General features: G+C 38.3%; 1 protein-coding gene across 14 annotated transcripts in view; it reads left to right on the forward strand.

The window, feature by feature from the left end:
- The window catches only part of FUT9 (fucosyltransferase 9), a 105,364-nt gene that overhangs the window by 74,251 nt on the left and 9,423 nt on the right, over positions 1-21,690 (forward strand). For 2 of the 14 annotated variants that reach the window (XM_054514263.1, XM_054514264.1), the window contains exon 2: positions 10,863-10,967. The exons of 7 other annotated variants lie outside the window; for them this stretch is intronic. Coding sequence is in view for 1 of the 7 variants with exons in the window: in XM_036379992.1 (XP_036235885.1) it covers positions 1,472-1,514 (43 nt within the window). In the remaining 6 variants the exon portion in view is untranslated. Of the gene's footprint in view, positions 1-1,102; positions 1,135-1,356; positions 1,515-10,862; positions 10,968-14,908; positions 14,992-16,906; positions 16,975-21,690 lie in introns of those variants that run through there. 5 more of the 14 variants (XM_036379993.1, XM_036379992.1, XM_036379999.1 and 2 more) reach the window with 5 other exon arrangements.

Genomic DNA, 21,690 nt, shown 5'->3' on the forward strand with positions numbered 1-21,690 from the left:
TTTTTTAGCTCTTTTTTCTTTAGCTCCCACAGAGAATGGATTCTGAAAGAAAATAGAAATAAGAGTCTTCATTCATCCTTATTATTCTTATAACTAAGTTTATAAAGCAATATTATGAGCTTACTAAGAGCATATTAAAATTATAATACAGAAAAAAAATATCTGTGATCACTGTTGTAATTCATATGTCATTAAAAAGATAACTCTGAATTGAAAATCATGTTTTGGGAAAATAATCTGAAGTACCTGAGAGAAGAAAACCGAAGAAGGAATTTGAAGTAAATTTTGCCTCAGAGACAATGGCACAACTGAAAACTTTTAAACTTTCTCAAAAATAACCTTTGTTAACTAATTTTAATAGCAATGGGCTACAATGGCATAACTACACTGATAATGCAGCAAGAAAAAAGAAGGTAACATGGGACAGAACTACATAAATACTTTAGTTTTCTTTTTTCTAATGTGTAACTGTAGTAGTCTACTTCTTCTTATTGATTTCTTTGGGTTTAGATCCATGCCACTAAAAAATCATTTGAAATATCTCTGAAAGTAATGAATAGATTAATAGGGACTGCTAATTCTTCTCTACTACCAAGCCTCTAAATATACAGTATATAAAGGCAGACAAAATGTAATAATAATAATAGCTGTACTGCAGATCAGCTTGGGGTATATTTGCCTAGTCTGCTTTTCCTCTCTGCCCATCAGTGTTATCCTTCTTCATAACACCTCGAGGCTAAAAACTGCTTTTTCCAGGCTTTGAAGTCATACTAGAATAGAAACTGTATTTTCTCAGCTTAAAGAACTTGGTGTCAATAAGGGAAAGTGCATGACAATCTTTCAAACAGGAAATCCTTTACACACAAGGTCCATGCAGTGCATTACTATTACCTGTACGTGCCTCCTGTGAGCAAAGTTCTGACCCCATTGCCCTTTGGTGTAAAGTAGTAGGAGTGCTAATGCATTGTGATTCATAAGGACTGCCACAATGTCTATGCTGTGTAAGATCTTTGCTGCACAGTGGATCTGGCCATACTCAAGAATTGAGTCAGCTCTGCTCCGTGTTGTTTTGCAGGGCACCAGGGCAGCCAGCCCCCCTAAAGCCATGCTGAAATGTTGGATACATCAGCTCAGGTAACTTACAGCTGGTGCTCCCATGACATCCAAACTAAAATTATTTATTTTGTTCTCATTTGGAAAGCAAACGCATTGAGGCTATGATCTGGTGATCTGGACCTACCAGAAATGCAAATCAGAGTTTCTTCTGCAATTACTACAACCTACTATGTGCACTTGACATGACACTGAGATTAGGAAGTAATCTGATAGATCACTTTTTGATTTTTGCTTTTCCAGTCTGCTGAATCTCATCTGCGCTGATTTGCAAGCCCAAAGCTGTCACAGACCCCAATTACTCACTTAACAGAGGATTCAGTCAGTACAAGAGAAACAGTTACACGATATTAGTTACATGATAATTTCTGTACCTACTTTCAGAATGCTGTACAAAGAAGGTGAGTCTCTTTAACTCCATTTTTTGTTTGAGGAATCTAAATCAAGGCATAAGATCTGACTTGCCATTGTCCCCATCAGCTCTTTCAACATTCAAGCAGACCAGGTAAAATGTCATCAACACTCAAACTTATAATAGGTCACTCTCATTTCTAATTTCTGTCAGAAGTGCCATCACGGCTTCTCTTTTATGGCAATCTGAAGTTAGTTGTCAATGTAAAGGAATTAAATTATACTTTTAAAGTGTAAAGAAGTTTACAGTGAAATAAACTTGTTCCTTTTGGTGTAGAGGGAGATTTCATTTGAGTAATAAAATCCTTTATAGCAAAATTAAATATAAAACTAGTAATTATGCTTTCCACAATCTCTTAAAAGACAGGGTTGTGTACAGGTAACATATCTGGCTATACCAGGGTTTCCAAAGCCAGGCAATTGCTGCAACACTCAGCAATCCTTTGGGAGCAATGCTGAAAACTGGTACCTTGATTAAGTAGTGAGATTGACAATCTGAGGAAAAAACTGAGAAAGAGACTAGAATGTGAATGGGAACTCCACGTGCATTTGGGAAGACTTGCTGCAGATCAGACAGCTTTGATGGTTCAGGATAAAGCTTTAGCTCAAGAACAGATTCTAGATCTGAGAGCTCTGCAAGGATCCTAACCTTTTTTTTCTTTAATAACAGAATAAGGAAGGAGACACTTTTAGTTATTTATAGAGAAAGTAGTTCTGAAACCTTTTTTTAGACCTCAGAATATCTTTCCCCGGCGGAATAAAAGCTTCATGTATTTTTTGCACAAAATAAACATATTCTTCATATTTCTTCATATTTTAGGAGCAAGGACAGTACTGGCATACCACAGTCATTGCTTTCTTCACCAAATGTGCAGACAGCAATGTGTATACCATTATCGGGGAAGAAGCTTTTGTTTCACTAGTGCTCTCACTGGTAGAGATGTCAACAGAGGATAGGAGTGTAAAATTCATGGATCATTTTAGGAGAAAAGCAAAAAAAAACAAAACCACCAAAATCTGCAGAAAATATTTCACCACACATGCTAACTAACATAGACCTACCATGCAGTAAAACAGGACAGGAGCATCCAATCCGTGGCAAATTTCTCTAAATTAGAGCAATTATTCTGTAACAGTAATAGAGCTAGAGATATTCAGACCATATTCATTCCACACCTCTCATGAGTTCCAAATCACAGAGAGCACCACTCAAATATTTTTCTACTCTGGGTCTACACAATTGCTAAACCAGTTCCTAATGATGCATTGCAGCCAAGTGTATCCAGCACAACTGGCTACACTTTTGCTCCTGACACAAAATAGGCTGCAGTCATGGTTCAGACCCATGTGGCATCAAAAGAAAAACAATCAGAAAAGATAGAAAAGAGCATTTGTTCGAGACTATTTCAAACCTTCCACATTAAGGGCTCTCTGCCTTGAGAGAACAAGCAGCAAGCTCTTTATACTTTATTGGAAATAGCAGTGAAACTCAGGAGCTGCTTTCCTACAGTCTCCTAGTAGGATTTTTTGCAATCAATACTGTATGTTTTGCATCTTCGTTTTTGGGGTAGAGCACATTACTTTTTCATGCTTTGCAGTACTGCTGTGATTTCTAGAAATGTACTCCTTGGGAAAATGGAATCTCTGTGTATTCACAGTGCTGAAGAACCTAGGAACCTCAGGCTTCCTGGATTTAGGTTCACCATGAAATTGAAACAAAACCGATGGTAAAACATTTCAAATAATTTAATCATGTGAGACTTTTTTTGTGTGTGTGTGAATTCATATACATATATGCAAGCACTCAGGAAAGATACTAAGAGGCAGAAATTATACTGGTTATGCTCTTTCTTTACCATCCTTCAATGTTATAGGAGTGAGGTGCACTGAAGTCTGGCAATTCTCATCCATGTTTGCTGCTCCTCAGCAGCTCTCTAAGCCACAGCAGTTCACAGCATAGGTGTATTTCCTGCCATGTTTAGCTGTTCAGATCTATGTTCTGTAGTGTGTCTGGGAAGTTGAATGAGCTACGATTAGAGATGCTGTTCAGCTGTTTGATTGCAATAATGCTACTTCCCTCATCACATATATTTTGATTGGAAATCTGCAGTGAGAGTCACAAAGGACAATGTTGATGTAATTAGGATGTTAAAATGACAGTGACAGCATGTTAGTTGAGCTGTGGGAATGACATCCAAATAGTGGGTTTCATACTCTGTATTTACCACCGAAATACACCTTCAGACTTGTGACGCACGATAGCAAACAGCTGCCACCCCTATTACAGAGAAAGTGGAGTAACAACAAGGAGGTTATTTAGGGAGTAATAACAGCTTTCAAAGCAAAAGGCAAAGTGCTGATCAGTGAAGACCAGGAAAGTCCATATTTGTGCTTCACCTATCTTTTTTGCCCTTACAAAAACATCTATCCATTTCACTATTCCTAGAAGCTCTTTGGAATTATTCTCCTTAGGAGACTTTTCTATTAAAGTTAAAAGGGAGAGGGCTAAGAATTGTCTTGTATCATTTATTTATTAAGCTTCCCTTGCTTTGCTTTGTCAAAGTGATTTTCTTCCCTGGCAGCTACAGAAGGAGTTACTTTAGTGTGTTGTACTCAGTTTGATAATAGTTATACTCTATATCATTCTGTGGTTTTGTTTATTATGCTGCTTTTTGTGGCATCATAATTTGACCACTTTGGTGTACAGATAACTTTATAGCTTAGTGGTCATATTTATACTGTGGCAAATCAAAAGGGAAACTTTGAGAGCAGTGATTCCCAATTACATACACATATCGAAAGCTTACAAAAGTATATACAGGCATATTAAAAGTGAGGTCCAGTATGGAACCTCACTAAAGATCAGAACAGGACCAGGTAGATGTTGGGCCAGATCCAGGCTCTGGATCAGGCATGTTGAGGAACATGGGAAAAAGAAGTATCATCACTGGTCACAGTGCTGTCACCTGCAGCCAGAGTCTTCCAGAAGATCTGAGAAGCAGGACACTGAGGAAATGGGGTTTGGGAACAGACAGAACTGAACACAGACAGAACATAATAGAACATAATGCCTGTTATTTCAAATTAGATATTTGTGGTGCTTTAAATTTTAGCTTTCATATTTTTTTAGATTCTATACTGCTTTAGTGTGTGACTCTGAACTTCATATATAGTGTTAGCAAGTTCTCTTCACAGTTTAGTTTGACAAAACAATCCTTTTCCAGCTTGAGAACCAAGGACACCATTGCAGCTTTAGGCTCAAGAAGTGTAAACAATGGTGAATTGAGGAGAGCAGTCTGGGAGGATGGGGCTTCATAACATAAAGCTGTAATTGGAAAATTGACCCCAACATGTAAATGGGCCAAAACTTATAAAAGTGTGAAAATTCATGACAGGTTGTGCATATTGTGTCCATCCTGGGTCCACCTTTGCTAGAGCCATCGCCAAGCTCTTGTACTGCCCAAGGTGTATCCCTTGAAGGCCTTTCAATAAATACCCACTTTATTCCTTTAACTCTGTCTAGCCTCTGTTTCAGGTCATCCTCTTTAGGCATCATTTGCATGGCAATCTACACAAAGCCTGCAATCACAGGTCCAGAAAGTGTGTGCAAAATAAAGTGTTGTAACGAAATTAATGGGATTTTCAATTCATGCTCATTAACTGGGTAACAATTACACCTGAAAGCGTCAGTGATTAGATCCTGCAGTCATTTTTAATTTGGGGTGTATGCTGCTGGGGTAACAAGGTCCAACCCTAGCAATGAATTAGTAGAGTGAAGTGGTGTGAAATGCATGTAAGATTAAGAGCCTACACAAAATGTCAGGGACGTAATGCACCCTGCACCTTGTCTCCATGAAAGTAACTGTAGCACCCTTAGTGTAAACATGCGTAGGCATGGAGATTAATTCTGCATAATAAATAACACAACAAAGCCATGATTCTTCAATTCTGATTCAATAATGCAGAATAAATAGCACTGTAGGACGTATATATATTATGTCTTTAACAGAAAAATAACTATCAAGAAACTGCCTCTGTTCTGCCATCTTTACTCTGGATGAGTCTGGTGATCCTGTCTCTCCTGCACACTCTTGAAGTCTTAAGGAATCCAGTTCTTTAATGTTCCTTGTCTGACCACTGATAATCTTCCCCCTTTCTCAGAGGAACAGTACACAAAGAAAAAAAAATGCCATGCTTCCAAGTCCTTTTCTCCCAGTCTTTTCATGGATCTTTATTTCACCAATTTCCATGTATGAAATAATTGTTGCTGAATTAACATGCTGGACCCTATAAAGAACAATCAAAGTTCTGCTAATGTGTCTTAAAATATGTAAATGTGCAGTAAATTAAAAGGCTCTAAATGAAGACAAAGGCTAGGAAAAGAGGCATTGGCAGTGTTATTTGGATACTTCAGTGAACAGGTTTGTGTATTGCTGGAGCTGACAGATTTCCTTAGTTGCTTCTAATTCTGAGAAATTGAAAGGTTCTGACATTGCCCCCAAAAGAAAAGGAGTAAAGATGAAAACAGGGTCAGAAGAATTATGAAAAGGGAACAGTGGAAGGGAAAATATAACAGAGAGGCAGTTAAGAGAGCAGGTCAATCTGGTAGTAGGACCATAGTATCTGAGATTATGACCATAAGGAGAAGCATTGCATTGTAGAAACATTGTACATGTGCATGTTCAGGTACCAGCTCTTTTTCAGGCACCTCTGAAGTGCCCTTACCTGAAATCTTAGGGGACACTGGGAAGCTCTGGGGACACTGGTACTCCTGTGGGTGCTTGTTGCTAGAGCAACAGTTGCTGGATTGTCTCCTGATTGAAACTACTAATTACTCAGGCTATGTCTGTATCAAGGTGAGATACATTTCTTCCCCTCTTTCTTTCTTTTTAGAAGGTAATTCAGCCTTACAGCTCATGAGAGGGATGTGAGGCTGTTGTCATATCCCATCCTGACAGCATCCTGACGCGTGAATCTCTCCTCCAAGCTTGACAGCAGAAGAAATCTTCCAGCCATTAAGGGAACCTTAATGATAGCTGGGATGACTTTTTGTCCTCTGCAAAATTTTGTGATACTGAAATGTTCCCTTTTTGTTCAGAGCAAAATTAAATATTTCAAACTAATCTCTCCCTAATGAGGTACACTGACATGAAAGCATCTTTGCACTTCCCTTAAAATTTGTTTGAAATATGACAAAAAAACACCCTTGAGAAAATGTTAGCAAACTCAACTTTCCCAAGGTAGATTTTTGTGTTGACAAACTTATAACTGAAAAAAGAATTAAACATTCTGTGGTCGAGTCTCTTTGAACTTTCGTAGATCAAAATATAGTTTTGTGCACAATGCATCAAAAAATCATTTTAGAAGCAGTTTATGAAGACAGAATAGGGAACAAAGGACCCAATTCATCTTGTCCAATGAAAATAAGAAATTCATTTCCACCATAGTTTATAGCTTCTATCCAGTAAATCTGAGTTTGTCCTTCACTGGTAGAAAACAGGTTATACGCTGCAGGATTTTGGAAAATAAATTTTAAAAATTTACTCTTCACTTCAAATAATTATTGCAGTGGAAAGGTTTTTATTGTTCTTAAATATTGTAAGTCAATATATTGACTTAGTCAATAAAGCTAAATTCTGATCTATATTTTTCTTCATGCTGTTATTTTTATCTAATTTTCCTTCTATGAGGCAGATAAATAAAACAGTGATGTAAAATCTGAAAGGGAAAATAAATCTAGATGGAATAATCATATTAACAACACATCAGCTCTGCAAAACTCTGTCGTGCTTCCCTGCATAAAATGACAATTTAAAGTATCTTTCCAGAAGTTTCATGGAGATTATTGTATTTTATTCTCTATTTAGGTTTAAAAAAATCTTAGACAACCTATTTGAAGTCTCCGAGTGAAATACTTACAGTTCAGTTCAGCATTACATGCCATTTTCAGAGAGGTTGAAGTGTAATTTATTTCATTTTACTTTCATCAGCAAATCAAGTTCATCCATCCAAAACCAGCTTTTCTGGGTACACACATTTCATTTGTTATCATTTTAAGTAGCACAGAGTGCAGTCAAATTCCAATATCTGTCAATCGCACACAAGTACTGTTAAGTAATCTTTTACTTTCTAGTTAAGTGCTTACACCATAAACACTGAATAAATGCTTGCTTTGCACTCAAACAAACAGCTTAAAACAGCAAAACTGCCTTTAAACTGTATGGAATTTTCTATTTGATGGTGATCTGAAAACTCTATTTTCCAGTTAATATTAAATTATCTGGAATCTATTAAAAAGTATTCTGCACTGTAGTTACACCTCAAAAAATCCAAAGTAACTCAATTTTTAAAAATACTCCTCTTATCTTCATATCTTTCTCTTGATTTGTTGTACCAAATTCTACTTACATTTTAATCTTCCCTTTTGGCATTGCAGAGCATTATTTCAGAACAATGAATAATAAAACCAGGTGCTAAGGTGTTGAACATGACATAGGAACCTGAATAACTCAAAAGACAAACAGAAGATGTGTAGAAAAAGCCTTTAAAAGGCTTTATTCTAACATGTTCTTAGAATTTTTTATTATTTTTTTAAACATGCTCATAAATCTTAGACATCTCTATTGGCAACTAAAATTAATCCACTAAAAATAGCTTGTTGAAAACAATTGTATTTGTCTTACTCATCACTAAAAACCTTAAAGAACAGAAGCCTTGAAAGAAACTGGCTGGTAATAAAAAAGAAGTTGATAATAATTGCTGATGCTGAAAATGCAAAAGGAGACAGAATATGAATGCAACTTAAATTGGAATTTAAGAATCGTTTATCTTTAAAGCTTTCTATTCATATCAGCTGTATCAATAAACATGCTTGTTTGCTTAATGGGGAGTAAATTCACCCAAATCCCCCATGCCATATTTCATCAGAATTCTAGTCTAAGCAACTGCCTTCTGCTCCTTGCTAGACTTTTTCCAGAAATCAAAAGGCAGATTTCCCATCTCCAGTAATTTATACAGAGGTTTCATACATCTCATGCTGTAAATAATCTTCAGGATTGCAAGATTCAGCCTGCTGCTGTGTTTCCTGATGAAATAATTGTTTCAGAGCAATAGGTTCTTTCATGTTATCTCTGACAAAAGAGTTAAGGCACATAAGAATGAAAAATATTTTATTTTTCCTATAATAATATTACCTGTCTCTACTTTCTGCCTCCTTTTCCCATCCACCCCTCCCTGGCTCAGTGCCCCTGTGAATTCAGTGCTCTCTTTCCCTCCAGCACAGGAGTGGCAGTGACTCCATTGCCTTCTGCACCCACTGGCTGTCACATTGCAGCACATCTCACAAGGAGAGCACAACAGCAGCACCTCCCACTGGGACACAGCCTCCATCCAGGGCCAGCAGCTTGGGCAGTGGTGCCTAAACATTCCTAAGTCCATCATGTCTGGGTTTGTTTGCATACTACACATGTAGAGAGGATACAGAGAAATATAAAGCATAATTGATAAATCACATTGCAGGGAATGTAAGGAATTCAGTGTGCTACAAATGCCACATATATAGTGTATATATATATATTGGTATTCATAGAAGTATGTATTTATAAAATACAGCAGCTGGGAAAACAGAAACATTTCAAAAAGGTGATTAAATCTTTCCTGAAGTTACAGATTGTGGGTGATTCTGTATGTGCATGTGTAAGAGAGGATGTTTATTATTTGCACCTTGTTCCAAATTTTAGATATTCCCTGTACTCTAACTTACATCTGTCTTGCTGTCTCCTGAGTTACCTTAGGATTTTTATTTCTAAGTTAACCTTAAGGAACACAAAGGAATAGCTTTTGAGCTCTCTTTTTTTTTCTCTTCTTACATGTTGCTGCAATCCATTGAAAGAACAAAACCCTAACCATACTGAAACTAGTAGGTTTTCCAGTGTTTCTGTGAGCAAAATTTCATCTCTGATACTTCTTGTCTTTCAGCAAATCCAGCTATGCTGGTAGAATTTCAACTGTAGCTCTGCAAAGGGTTGGGTTTTTCTTATTTTAAAGATCAAGGGGTCACTGACTTTAATCTAAGTCTTCCATTTCTCTGTACTAATTTACCTCAAAAATTTTGAATGTGTTTTCAGAGATTTGTAACAAAGATACATAAAAAAGATATCTGATCTGAATAAATGTGATATACTACCTTCAGGTGAAGCTTGTTTGAAGAAAAAATTCTATCCCACAGATTCAACCATTTTGATGCAAATTTAAGTCATAGTTGTCAAATAGTTGTTCAAATTTTCATGATATTGTGAAAATTACTTATCTTTCCCGGACTTGATCTCCACCCCTCCTTTACTCCACATAGAGCAGTTTCAGTAATAATTTTCTGACTGTGACTTGATTAAAACTTTATGCTTGCAAAAGTCCAAAAGATTCTTTAGAGAAAGAATCTTTCAAAAGTGAATGTATTGTTTTTACTAGAGCACCATTTATTTTGCTTCTATGGTATTCTTAATTGGTAGATTTGAAAGTATTTTATTAAAGGAAAGGAGTCTTACACTTTGGGTATCTATGAGACAAAGTGATTTGTGCCTAACTCAAATTAAATTCTGCTCAACTAAACTCAGATTAAACTGATAAAAGAGCCAGGAAGTTCTCTACCTCTTTGTTCTGTGTCCTGTGTATGAGACTTGTCAGGGTATCAGCAGGCTCTAATTGCCCTGGTAAATCAGTGCTGTCCAGCAGAGCAACATCCTTGTCAGTGAAATAATGATTTCCTAACATTGTTATCATTGCTTTTGATTAAACTTCATTTAGGAGGACTTACAATAGACATGTATTCTAGCAGAAATTCCATTTAATTTGGCTGGGAAGAAGTCTTTGTTGTACTTTAACATTTGTTTTTTGTGACATTTGACCACAACTAACCACAGAGATCAAAGGCTGTCCTCAACACCCACCACCTGCTGACCAGTAGCAGGTCTGGTTATTAGCCCAAAAGCTTCCTTAGGGTTCCTGGAGCACCTACAAAATCTGGACAATCTGTTGGGCACCTACAAGTGCAACACACCACAAACAGTGAAAGAGGCTGCCCAAGACAGAACCGGGGTGTGCCTTCCTCCATCCTTCACCAAGATACTTCCCATGCTCTAAAAGGATTGAGTCCTTCTTGGATTCAGAGCTGGGAATCCTCCCTCAAGAGCAGGGATCTAGTCCCTTCCTTTTATGAAGAAGTTAGGAAATAACACCTTTTGAAGTGCAGCCAGAAAATTATTCACCCAAAATAAATACCAGCTTTTGTGTTCTTTCCAGCAATGGAGATTTAAACCCTCTCTTTAACCTTCTCTTTACAGGGTTGTAAACTGCATGGGAAAGGAAGCTGACTCTACCTTCTACTGCTGCAGATGTGCCCCTGGGCATAAATCATTAGGGAGTCAATAGGCAGGAGACAGAAAGAGGTAATAAGAAAATAGTATTGTCTTGATTAGCACCTAGGCCTCCAGTGAGGGGAAAAGGATTGCTCACCTCTATTCCTAAAGCTCTTCACACATTGTAAAATCGACAGATATTGTTGTCTAGGAGCTAGAAAGCCTTTAAGGAAATTGAATCATCGAGATCTGAATCGCTTGAAGTTGAAGAAAGATTCATATCTAAATAGGTCATAGCTTCAATTACTATATAAAGGGACTTCATCCTCTGCCTGTTTCCTTTAAGTTCAAACGAACAAAAAGCAGCTGTTACCAGTGCATTTAAGATGGAGTCTGCTCTTGTAGGCACATCTATTTCCTTAGGGCTCAGAGCTGGGGTAATAGCTGGTTTATCGATTTTGAGTGGCCCTTCCTCGTGAAGAATGACCCCCTTCTGGGGATGTGCTGGCACCAGGCAGCTAAGAGCACAGGAGTCTGAAAGGCAGAGGGTCAGAGAGAGTTTAAGCATGACCAGCACTAACAGACAAATGAACAGAGGTTTTCAGGGTTGCAGGATTGCAACATCTCCCCTGATCCCTACTAGTAGAGCCTGGTTTCTGGTTTGGGGCTTCTTAGGACACTTAGGATAGCTAATCAGCTAGGGATTTAGGTTCCTCTTAACATTTTTGTCATCATATTAGTCCTACCCACAATTGCTAAACTGAATTAACTGCGTGGATTCTCAGTCTGTTTGAAAAGGCAGCTGCTTGCCATCACTTTTTTTACACCAATTTCCTTAAAGTAAAGGAATCCAGCATTAAGTGCTGCTGACCTCATATCTAGACCCCTTTTTTTAATCTTTTACAGCCTATTTCCCTTGCTCTTTTTCTTTCTCTCTGTGTTTCCTCCTACCTATCTCTCCAGATTTTCTTTAGAAAGTTACTTTCTGAGTAAGATTGCTATATAAAGTCTCCCTTGCTTTGTAGGAACAAAGGAAATCTCTTTCTTTCCACTTTTTAAATGCCTAGTTTTAATAAGCAGTCAAGTTGTGCCAAAGAAAGACTATGGATTGCAAACCTTAAGATGGGAAAAAGACTACTTGGCAATTTGTATTACTAAGATACAGTAAATAATTGTACATTGAATTGTTACTCTAGTGGCAAAACATTCATTAATTCATTATGGAACCTTTTTCTCTATTAAGAGTAGAATAATGTATGACACTAAAATCCAGTAATTGAACTTTAGAATCAAGAACAAATTGAATATTAGAATTAACTTAGACTTTATTAAACTTCTCTTTTTAATATGCTTAAAAGGAAGACAATAAGCTAAGAAATAGCAAATAACTTGAGCCTTTTCAAAAGAAATATGATCTCTGGAATAACTGCTGGCTTTGTGCAGTTTTTTGGCAGCAGCCTGTGCAGAATATTCTTCATTGACATGTTCTAAACTCAAGTTGCTCTCAGAGGCATCAGTGTCTATGTTAACCTGGAGAGTAAGTAGTAAAAAGGAAACATCACCTTAGAACAGGTTGGTGTTTGCAGCTACTGGAGGATTTTTTCAGAAAATTGTTCCTTGGACCCATTCCTCTTGTGTATTTGCTATTTCTTCACTCATGAACTTCAGGTTTTTTCTTTTCCACAGAAAAAGTCTCTTCAGTGATTTTGTTAAGCTTTGTATTCTCAGCTTGTTATACTTGTCGTTCCAGCTATCTGCTCTTCCTTTTGTTGTGCACACAAAGAGAAAGTTATGCACACTCCAAGAAATTAACAACTGCCTTCTCTCAACTGCAATTTTGTTTTCTCAGAAGAGTGTACAGTTTGAGAGGTTGAGGGATTGTTAGTTTTGCTGGTTTTATAGTATACACTATCTAAAATATATATTGTTTTTTAAATATGTTTTCATTCTTGTTTTATCACACTTTAGGTTTTGGGTGATTTTTTGTTTCAGTTTGTGTGCATGCATATGTTTAAAGTTCTTAATAGGAAAGTTTCTGAATTTACTTTTTGTGGATCTTGCTCTTTCTCCCTGTGTTTGAGTAAAAAGGCACTTGTATCAGATCTTAAAAGAGATCTATCTGATCTCTTCTGCTCATGTTTTCAGTGTCCAAACTTTACAGTATAGTATAACCTTTATAGTGAATTACTAATCTTGCTCTAGCAAGACAAGTATTTCATTCAAGAGTCTTGTTTTATAATCACCTTCTATCTTACACTTAACAGCTTATTCTTTTGAAATATTTGGTACTACCAACACAAGTAATCTTGAGAACATAGCTGTCAGTGCACAATGAAAATGATTGGTGCTGGTTTTCTTTCCTTCCAATTAGTGCTGGTGTCCTCACACACACAAGTGCTCTACAATCCATCAATTATTTGAATTGCACTTTTCCCAGATGGAAAATAAGCCTCTGTTGTTTGGCACTCAGTATATTACAATATGAAGGATTTGTATTCTCTGTGCACAGAATCTAACCTGAAGTTTTGAGTCACTGATGGGCTTTTAGGAAAGCTGGCTTAGTGAGGAGTTCTGCTCAAGGCATCTAGACAACTAGCAGCACCTGGCTGAGGACTCTTGGCTATCCTGAATCCTCTTGACGAACACTTAGTTACTTCTTAGCTCAGAATAGTCCAGAAACCCAGTTCTGTTGATTGTATTTTTAAAACAAATGCCCATCCTTCCATTCTGTGAGGGGAAAAAGTCTCATTTGCAAAGAGTATGGATGGACATATTTTAAAAAGTAAGCCTATAAATTATCACCTCTATTATCTGTTAACATAGTAGTAAATGGCATTCTCCAATTCGGCCACAGAGCAGATTGCAATGGATTTCAGCAGTCCAGTAGCTTTTTTTTCTCTCTAGGGCAGTTGTTGTCTCACTGGCAACTAGGATCCACAGCACAGAAGATTTTTCAAATTAAAGCAACAATATTGACCTGCATCCTAAAAAAAACAGTTCTATCAGTACAGATCCCAAACCTAAAGATATAACAAGTCTCTTAAGGAAAAGGTGCTAGGCAAGCAGAGAAGTGAAATGTTAAGCAGAGATCAGATTATGGGGAATTTATGGTATTTCTTAAAGGCCTCTCAGGTTTCCTTCCCTGGCTACAGAGCTGTCTCAAAAGTTGTGTTGTCAGTGGCAAAATCCTCAGATCTATGCAGGTTTATCTGCACAAAAGGCAGCATTAAACCTCAATTAAATTTTTTGAGCTTGCTTCTGCAGCAAGATAGGGTGGTGTACTTACTGCACCTAGCCTCTAATCATATCTACACAAACAGCTGGTGCTCAGAGCTCCAAAAGCCTTGCTTTGCCACAGAACTAATATACCCCAGAGTAAGTGTTCAATATTATAAGTAGGCATCCTCTGTTTTTTCCTGATTCTGATTTATCTTCTTCACAGGAAGAGGTGTTTTTCCACTATACAGGGGAACTGCATATTAGGAAATCAGTCAGAAGCAACCGTGATTGTTTGATGGGGAGTTTAACTTATGTGCACAGGAATGCCTACGGTTCTTCTCCTGCCACTTGATGCTCTCTCTCTGTTTGGCTTTGCTCACATCATTTTCACAGGCACTGTGAGTTAACCAGGGCTTTCTGGTGGGCAGGTGGCCATCACAAGCACACAGTTTGTGCAGGTATGTTATTCATATTTCAGCTGGCCGGCTCCAGTTTTACAAGCCAGTCACAAAGCTGCTGAAGAGCTCTTTCTGCAATTCTGGCAGAATCAGAGAGAACAGCAGTTTGCTGTTCCCAAACCACATGGAAAGAGGGGAGGAAGAGACCACTTGCTTTTGGAGCACTTTTCTTTGATCAGCTTCATTTTGTGCAGAGCCTTTTCAGGGCTTTTGAAAGAGGCAGGGACTGGCTTGTGCTGCATAACTAGGATGAGCTTTATATTCAGAAAGATAAAAAGCTCTTTTCTAGCAAGGCAGATAAAATTTGCTGCTAAGCTACAGTGGTGAAGAACTCCATTTTCTACACCTAGCACAGAATGGAAAGCCATCACCCCTTTCACAGATTGCTGTTGGTCATTAACTAGCTGTGATGTGGACAAGCAAACGTGGAAGTTAAGGTAAAAAAGGTTCTGTCTGCATGCTACCAAGGCTGGCAATGCTGCTGAGGTTCTGATCACTTTGCATGTCATTTATTTTCCAGTTGTGCCAAGGGAAGGAAAGGGTACCTCCTGTACCCTCTGAGAACAACTCATAAGCTCATGATTAGAAAGCAACGCTGCTGCCATGTGGAGTGTCCTGACACCAACTCTGGATTGTCTGGAAAAGTTTCTTGCTGATAGGATTTTTTTTTCTTTTTTTTTTTTTCTGTATTTTTTTTCTTTTATATGTGGTAGTGTTGGTGGACATAAAGTCACTCTGGTATGGACAGCAGTGCTTTAGCCATTTTCCCCTGCTGTTCTGAGAGAGTCTGTGTCCCTGGCTAATGTCTTTTGCTGTACACTGGATCACAGTAAGAAACCACTGAGCTGTTGCATAAGCAGCTGGAGAGTGACAGTGTGTGACTGCCATGGAGAGAAGGAGAGGATAGATGACAATCAGGGGGAAGGCTGGGGGCTGCTGAGCCATAGCAGGATGCTGTGCCTTGCACAGCAATTTGGAGAAGGAAGCCGAGAATAGGATTTTCTTCAGCAAGGGGGTCAGGATTCAGACATTCACAAAAAAAAGCAGCTGTACCCCATCTAGAAATTGACAGGAAGATTTAGGTTTAGCCTTTAAAAATAGGGACTTTGTAATTGCTGTTGTCCACATAACATTTTGCTTTTCTTCACATTTTCACTCTGTGCCATGTGGCTGCTTCATAGTTTGCAAGACAACTTTGAGGATGGGGGATGATTTTATTCATTTATTCTGCAATTCTTTGCAGTTTTTGACTGCCAGTTTGTACTCTTATTAGGTTCATTTTATAAGAATCTGTGTTTACTGCCAGGAGCACAAGGCTGGAATGAACCAAGTGAGGTCATTGTAGCCCAGCCCTAGGACCTGGGGGCACAATTTGGTCTCTCATTGCTTAGTGGTGCTTGTCTAACCTTGTTCTTGCCAGTCTCCAGTGATAAGTTCTGCACCATTCCGAAGCAATCTATCTTAATGGCTACCTGTCCTCGGGGTGCTTTTAGGTAATTTTTTTTTTAAACTGTTCGAAGTAAAATTTACCACCACTGAATGAAATGATTCTATACTGCTCTCAGAGTGCAAACACACAAAATTGGAATCTGTGGAATTAACAAATAACTCGAAAACAAAGGAGGTGGAGAGGGGAAGAAAAAGAATGTTGTAAACAGTAGAATAAAAATATGCAGTCTGAGATCAGCAGCTCATTCTGTTTTCAGCCTTTTAACTCTGTGCAGCTCTGTTGAGCCTTTTCATGCTGGGCTGTTTTCAGAAATCTGTGGACAGGCATGGAAATGTGTGGAAACAAGCCTGTGTTTGGATGTTGGGGGAGAAAAAATCCGCTGTTCCAGTTGCAACAGAGGAAGCTTAACTGGGAGCAGTGAGTTAATTCCAATAAAAGGAGCACTCCTCAGTTTCAGAGAGCTAAAGCAAAAGCCCCCGGGGGCATGTGCATACAGCAGTGACTTGGAGATAAGAAGTTACACACTGGCTATCCTGAGGCAATCAGGTTTTCTTCAATACTGCAGGTGAAAAAGCTCTAGCTAATTGGAAGTGTGCTTTGAGAAAATCCAGCTTTTATCATAAATGCAAATATGCCCTGGCCAAGGGTGGTAAAATATGCCAGAGGACAGGGAAAGCGATCTCAGATGAGCTTTCTTTCTAACAATAACAATTGTTTGCTTGTGATTTCTATCAGTTCTCACTGCATTCAGCTGTCCTTTTATGGCCCTGAAGTATCTACCTAGATTTCTGCTTCTAGAGGGAGCTACCTCTGGCACCTCTGTTATCCTCAAAGTCCTTCTGCTCTTCACCCACTCTGATGCCAGGAGTGATCCTTGAGGATCTTGAGGTTAAGTATTTCTACCTGAGGAATCCTGAGACCAGCTGGTGGTGAAGACAAGTGTTAGCCCCAAACACTTAAGAATTCTAAGGTGTGAAAAGTATTGTGATTTTTTTTTTCATGATTCAGTGTCCATGCTTTTAAGACTCTTGGCTTCATTTTCATTTTAAAATACTATCCTTTCCCTTTGGAAAAGCTCAATACTAGACTAGTAATGAAAGTTATACCTCTGCAAGTAATGATATATTTTGGGCTACTGCCAAAACCTTGAGAAACTGAAGAAATCGGTGCAAAAAATGCCAGAGAAAAAGGCATCAATATTATTGACAAGAAAGTTCATATTTTCTCCCCACTGCAGTATTGCATAATCAGAAAAAAAACCCCAAAACATATCTGTCCCTTCTGGAATGACTGAGAAGTCCCAGTTGCACGGAAAATATGATAATAGAGTTCCATAAAATTCAATTTTATTTCTTAATAAACATAATGCATTCAAAACCAGACATTTTTTTGCAAGCCTTGCCTGGTAAACTTGGGGTTAACAGGGCTGATACCCCATTACTATCTCCCTGTTTCTGTTGCTGCTAAATGCAGTTGCTCCCTGATGGAATGCCAAGATTTGCACTTAAAAAGAAGCCTTGCTAAGTTTTGTACTGAGAAAAACAGTCTTGTACTGATAAAATACTATACTTTCAACTTGGGAAAAAAAGCACCTAGAAAATACTTGCTACTCCACAACACTCTGAAATGTACTTTATAACAAAACTATCAAAAGTACAGAATTCTTCCAGCTGGCAAAAATCTCAGTAAACACATCTCTTTGACAAAGTTCTCCTTTCAGACTCGACATGCATGGGGGAGGGAATCCACAGAAAGGAAATTTGTCATTCTGGGGTGGAAGAAAAGCCATGAAAGGGGAAGGGTGAACTAAGGTGACTTGCATAGATGGCTTGCAATAAATGTCTCCTTAGTGTCACCTTTATAGTGAGAATTACAGTCAGATGTTAATGGTTATCTTGGGCACAAAAAAGAAGGACATAAATAAATATAAAAAAGAATCCTCATTTTGGAGATTATTATGGAAAAAATGGTCTATGAATTCTAGTGCACCATAACCTTTATGTCCTAGTAGTACACACTAAGCTAATTCTCAAAATATCTCTTCTAACCCAGACCATTTTAGGATGCTATGCAAATAATATGTGTCAACAAGTGCCTAACACATGCCTTCACTGCGCTTACTGCTGCCTGACTGTGCCCAGGACTAAATCCCAAAAGCCATGAAAGCAGAGTTTGCTGGTCCATTCCATGGGTCCCTCAATCTGCCTTGGGAAGCACCGAAATTATTGATTCTGTTAGTACTTCATGACGAAAAATCACCACTATTCCCAATATACATCTTAATAGTTATTACTGTATTCCACAAAATGGAATACAAAAATAGAATTCCATGAAAAAACCCTGTCCAGCTCCTCTGGGTATGGTTAAGTGGTATTTTTAGGAGTCTGCTCAGTTCCTCTGCTTCCTTGCAAGACTCTCATTCAATTTTTTAAAGGGTCCTGCTATTAGAACCTTTTTCCACCATCCCATTAGCAGTAGTTTCAGAGCAAAGCATGACAGTGATGCCAATACACCTAATGGATCTGTGAGACTGCACAATGAATGGCTGGTTCTCTGAATCCAAAGGATGCAGGACTATAAAGGGCTATAGAGCCTGGATGTAGGTTTGTGTTTTGGTAAAAGGCAAAAACTAAAAACCATGCTCCCATCAGAAGGGGGACATGCCTTCACAGGCCAGCAAAACCAGGAGAGGAAATAAACCCAGTAGAGACAAAAATTGGCAAACTCATCTGTTTAACATGGTCAGATGTTAATATTGGTACTTGGGGTAGCACAAACCACAAGTGATTATCCTCACATTGGCTCTACACTTCAAAAGCTTCTATACAAATGCAAGAGTCTGGACAAACTAGAATTTCAGGCAGAGGACAGAAGATATAATATCTGGTCATTTCCTATGCAGTAAGAATTGTCATGTGATGATGCAGGGGTTTGTTAGTAGTTAGCAGAAGAGCTTAGTGTAAAATAATCCTTGTCAGAGACTTGAGTCAAAAGGCTTATAACTGGAGGGTGACTATGTTACAAGGCACAATGTTAAAATCCTTTTCTGATTTTTCATCATCCTTTTTAATCCCTAGAAAATTATCAGCTCCTGTGAATAAACGTGTCCCAATCTATTGTTCAAACTCAGCTGACACTCTCTGTTCAGTGATACAGTTATACCTGTGCTGTGTATCACTTTCAAAAGCACAGAAACAAAGAACAGCTTTACATGAATATCAGCTCAGCCTCTTGATTTTTTTTTTCAGCTGCATCTCCTAGAGCTGTTCAACCTAAATCCCTTCTTCCTTAGAGGTCCAATTCTTACTTTCTCTGTAGTAAGGCAGGGAAGCAGTCTTAGGCTCTCATAGGACATATCCTTCCTTCTAGACATAATTTCAAGAAATAATCAACACAGGCTAAAAAAAAGCCAATGTAATGTTGCTGTAAAGCCTCATTTTTCTTTCAGAGGGATTTAAACTGATGTGGATAAGTGGAAAAGCCATGGACACACCGTTCCCCTCCTTTACTCCCCTCAGGATCATTTTGCTGAAATCAGAGGGGGCCTGCTAAACTATGTCCTTCAGTAAAAGGGCCTAGACAAAAGCACCAGACTCAGCATTCCATATATTTTATATAATTGTAGGAGGTGTTTGTGCCCAGGCACAACTGGACAGCCTCTCCAAAGAGCAGCCAGGGCCACCCCATGCCAATTCCAGCATATCCCAACACACCCACTGCAGGGCATGGCTAAACCCTGCAGCCAAGGTGCTGGCACCTCTGGGAAAGTGTATTCAAAAGGCACGAGTAATGGAAAATTAGGGGGAAAAAGTGAGAAACAGCTTTGTGAGCACCAAGGTCAGAGAAGAAGGATAGGGGGACATACTCTGAGCACTGGAGCAAAGATTCCCCTGCAGCCCATGGTGGCCTGGGGAGGACCTCACAGGAGGATGTATCCTGAAGCATCCCATGGACAGCCCACTCAGGAGCTAAGTTTTTTTCCCTGAAGGAATTGCATCCCATAGGAAGGACTCATTTTGGAGGAAGGGAAATGTATAAGGAGGAAGGAGCAGCTAAGAAGAATAGTTGTGGACTGATCACAAACCTGCATTCCTATCCCTCTGCACTGCTCAGGAGTGGGTAGGAGGTATAGGAGTTGAGAATGAAGGAGGAAGCTGAGTCTGGGAATAAAAGGGGGGAAATTTTTTTTAGTATTTGTCTTTGTTTCTCACTATATAAATCTATTTTAAATGACAATTACATTATTTTGCCCCAAGATGAGCCTGTTTAGCTTATGAAAGTAACTTATAAGTGACCTTCCTGTCCTTACTTCAACCTATGAGACTTTCATCTTATTTTCTTCCCATATTTTGTTGAGGAGAGATAGTGAGAGAGTGTCTGGGTGGGTCTGACAGCCTGACAAGGTTAATCCACCACTATAACTAAAACCAGAATTAAAAACATCCATATACCCAAAACCAGGAGATATTGTGACAAATTCCCTTTCCTTCAAGAGACAGTGTTAGAGTAAAGCTAAGTTAAGGGATGTTCCCTCCTTCTTCCTTTCCTCAACAATGAATGTGAAAACATTTCTGTTGTAACTGTAGTGCTACACTCACTACACATCAGTTTTTACACTCACAAAGGCTGCAAAGTTATGTGCTATTTGTGGACATCTGAATCACGTTCTACCATGTCTTCATTCTGAATTTAATGATTTATTTCATAGTAGGAAGAGATGAGCTATGGAAGTGGTTTTAAAGGCCTGAAGTTCACTTTCTGCTTTCTTTGACTTTGATTGTATATATATATATATATATATATATATATATATATATATATATATACACATCTATATAATATTATATATTTTCCTATCTATAGGGGTGGGTTTTTTTATAAATTTTTTTTGTGGCACTATCTAGCCAAGGAAACAAAACGCAACAAATTGAAAGATGTGCAAAAAAGGAAAGTCAGACAACATTTACAGTAATTGTAACACATTGTAGAATTTACAGTGTGCCAGTATGTTCAGAGTACTTTTTCCTGGTAACAGACTTCCACTCCTTTTCCCTTGTGTGCCATGGTGCTGCATGGTTGACTTTTCTTAGTTTTAGAACATCTGTGAGTTCTAGGGCTACATTCAGGATCAAAGGTTAGCAATTAACAACCCCTAACTAGGGTTGTTAGGTTTTGCAAGAACCATATGGTAGAGTAGTTCTGGAAAGAGATTAATCACTTCTCTCAGGAGGAAACAAGTAGAGCGAGGACATAGGAGACTATAGGAGGCTATATGAACTTCTCAGCCCTATCTCCCCATGGGAAAAAAAGGATACCTCAAAATGATGCAGCATATCTTTACTTTTCCTCATTTTTAACACGTAAAAACATAATGAAATATACAACAACATATTTTATATTAATTTCTCTTTATTGTTTTATGTGGGAAATATGTGAGATATGTGGCTGCATAAGGAAACTCTCTATTAGTGCTTCCTCCCCTAGGTATTTTAGGAGTTCCCTGGAGAAGGCATGAATGTTCATCCCTATGTAGCCATCAGACATGAACTAGTTTTCTAATAAAAGTCTTATTGATTAAACAATTAAAGTTCTAGTCCCTTCCTTTCTCAATCCTCTAACCCTATGTCCTCCACATTCACAAAAAATACAAATACAACAAATCTGCAGCATGTTGTCCTTTACACAG

Source organism: Molothrus ater, chromosome 3 (genome assembly GCF_012460135.2).
Source record: "Molothrus ater isolate BHLD 08-10-18 breed brown headed cowbird chromosome 3, BPBGC_Mater_1.1, whole genome shotgun sequence".
NCBI lineage: Eukaryota > Metazoa > Chordata > Aves > Passeriformes > Icteridae > Molothrus > Molothrus ater.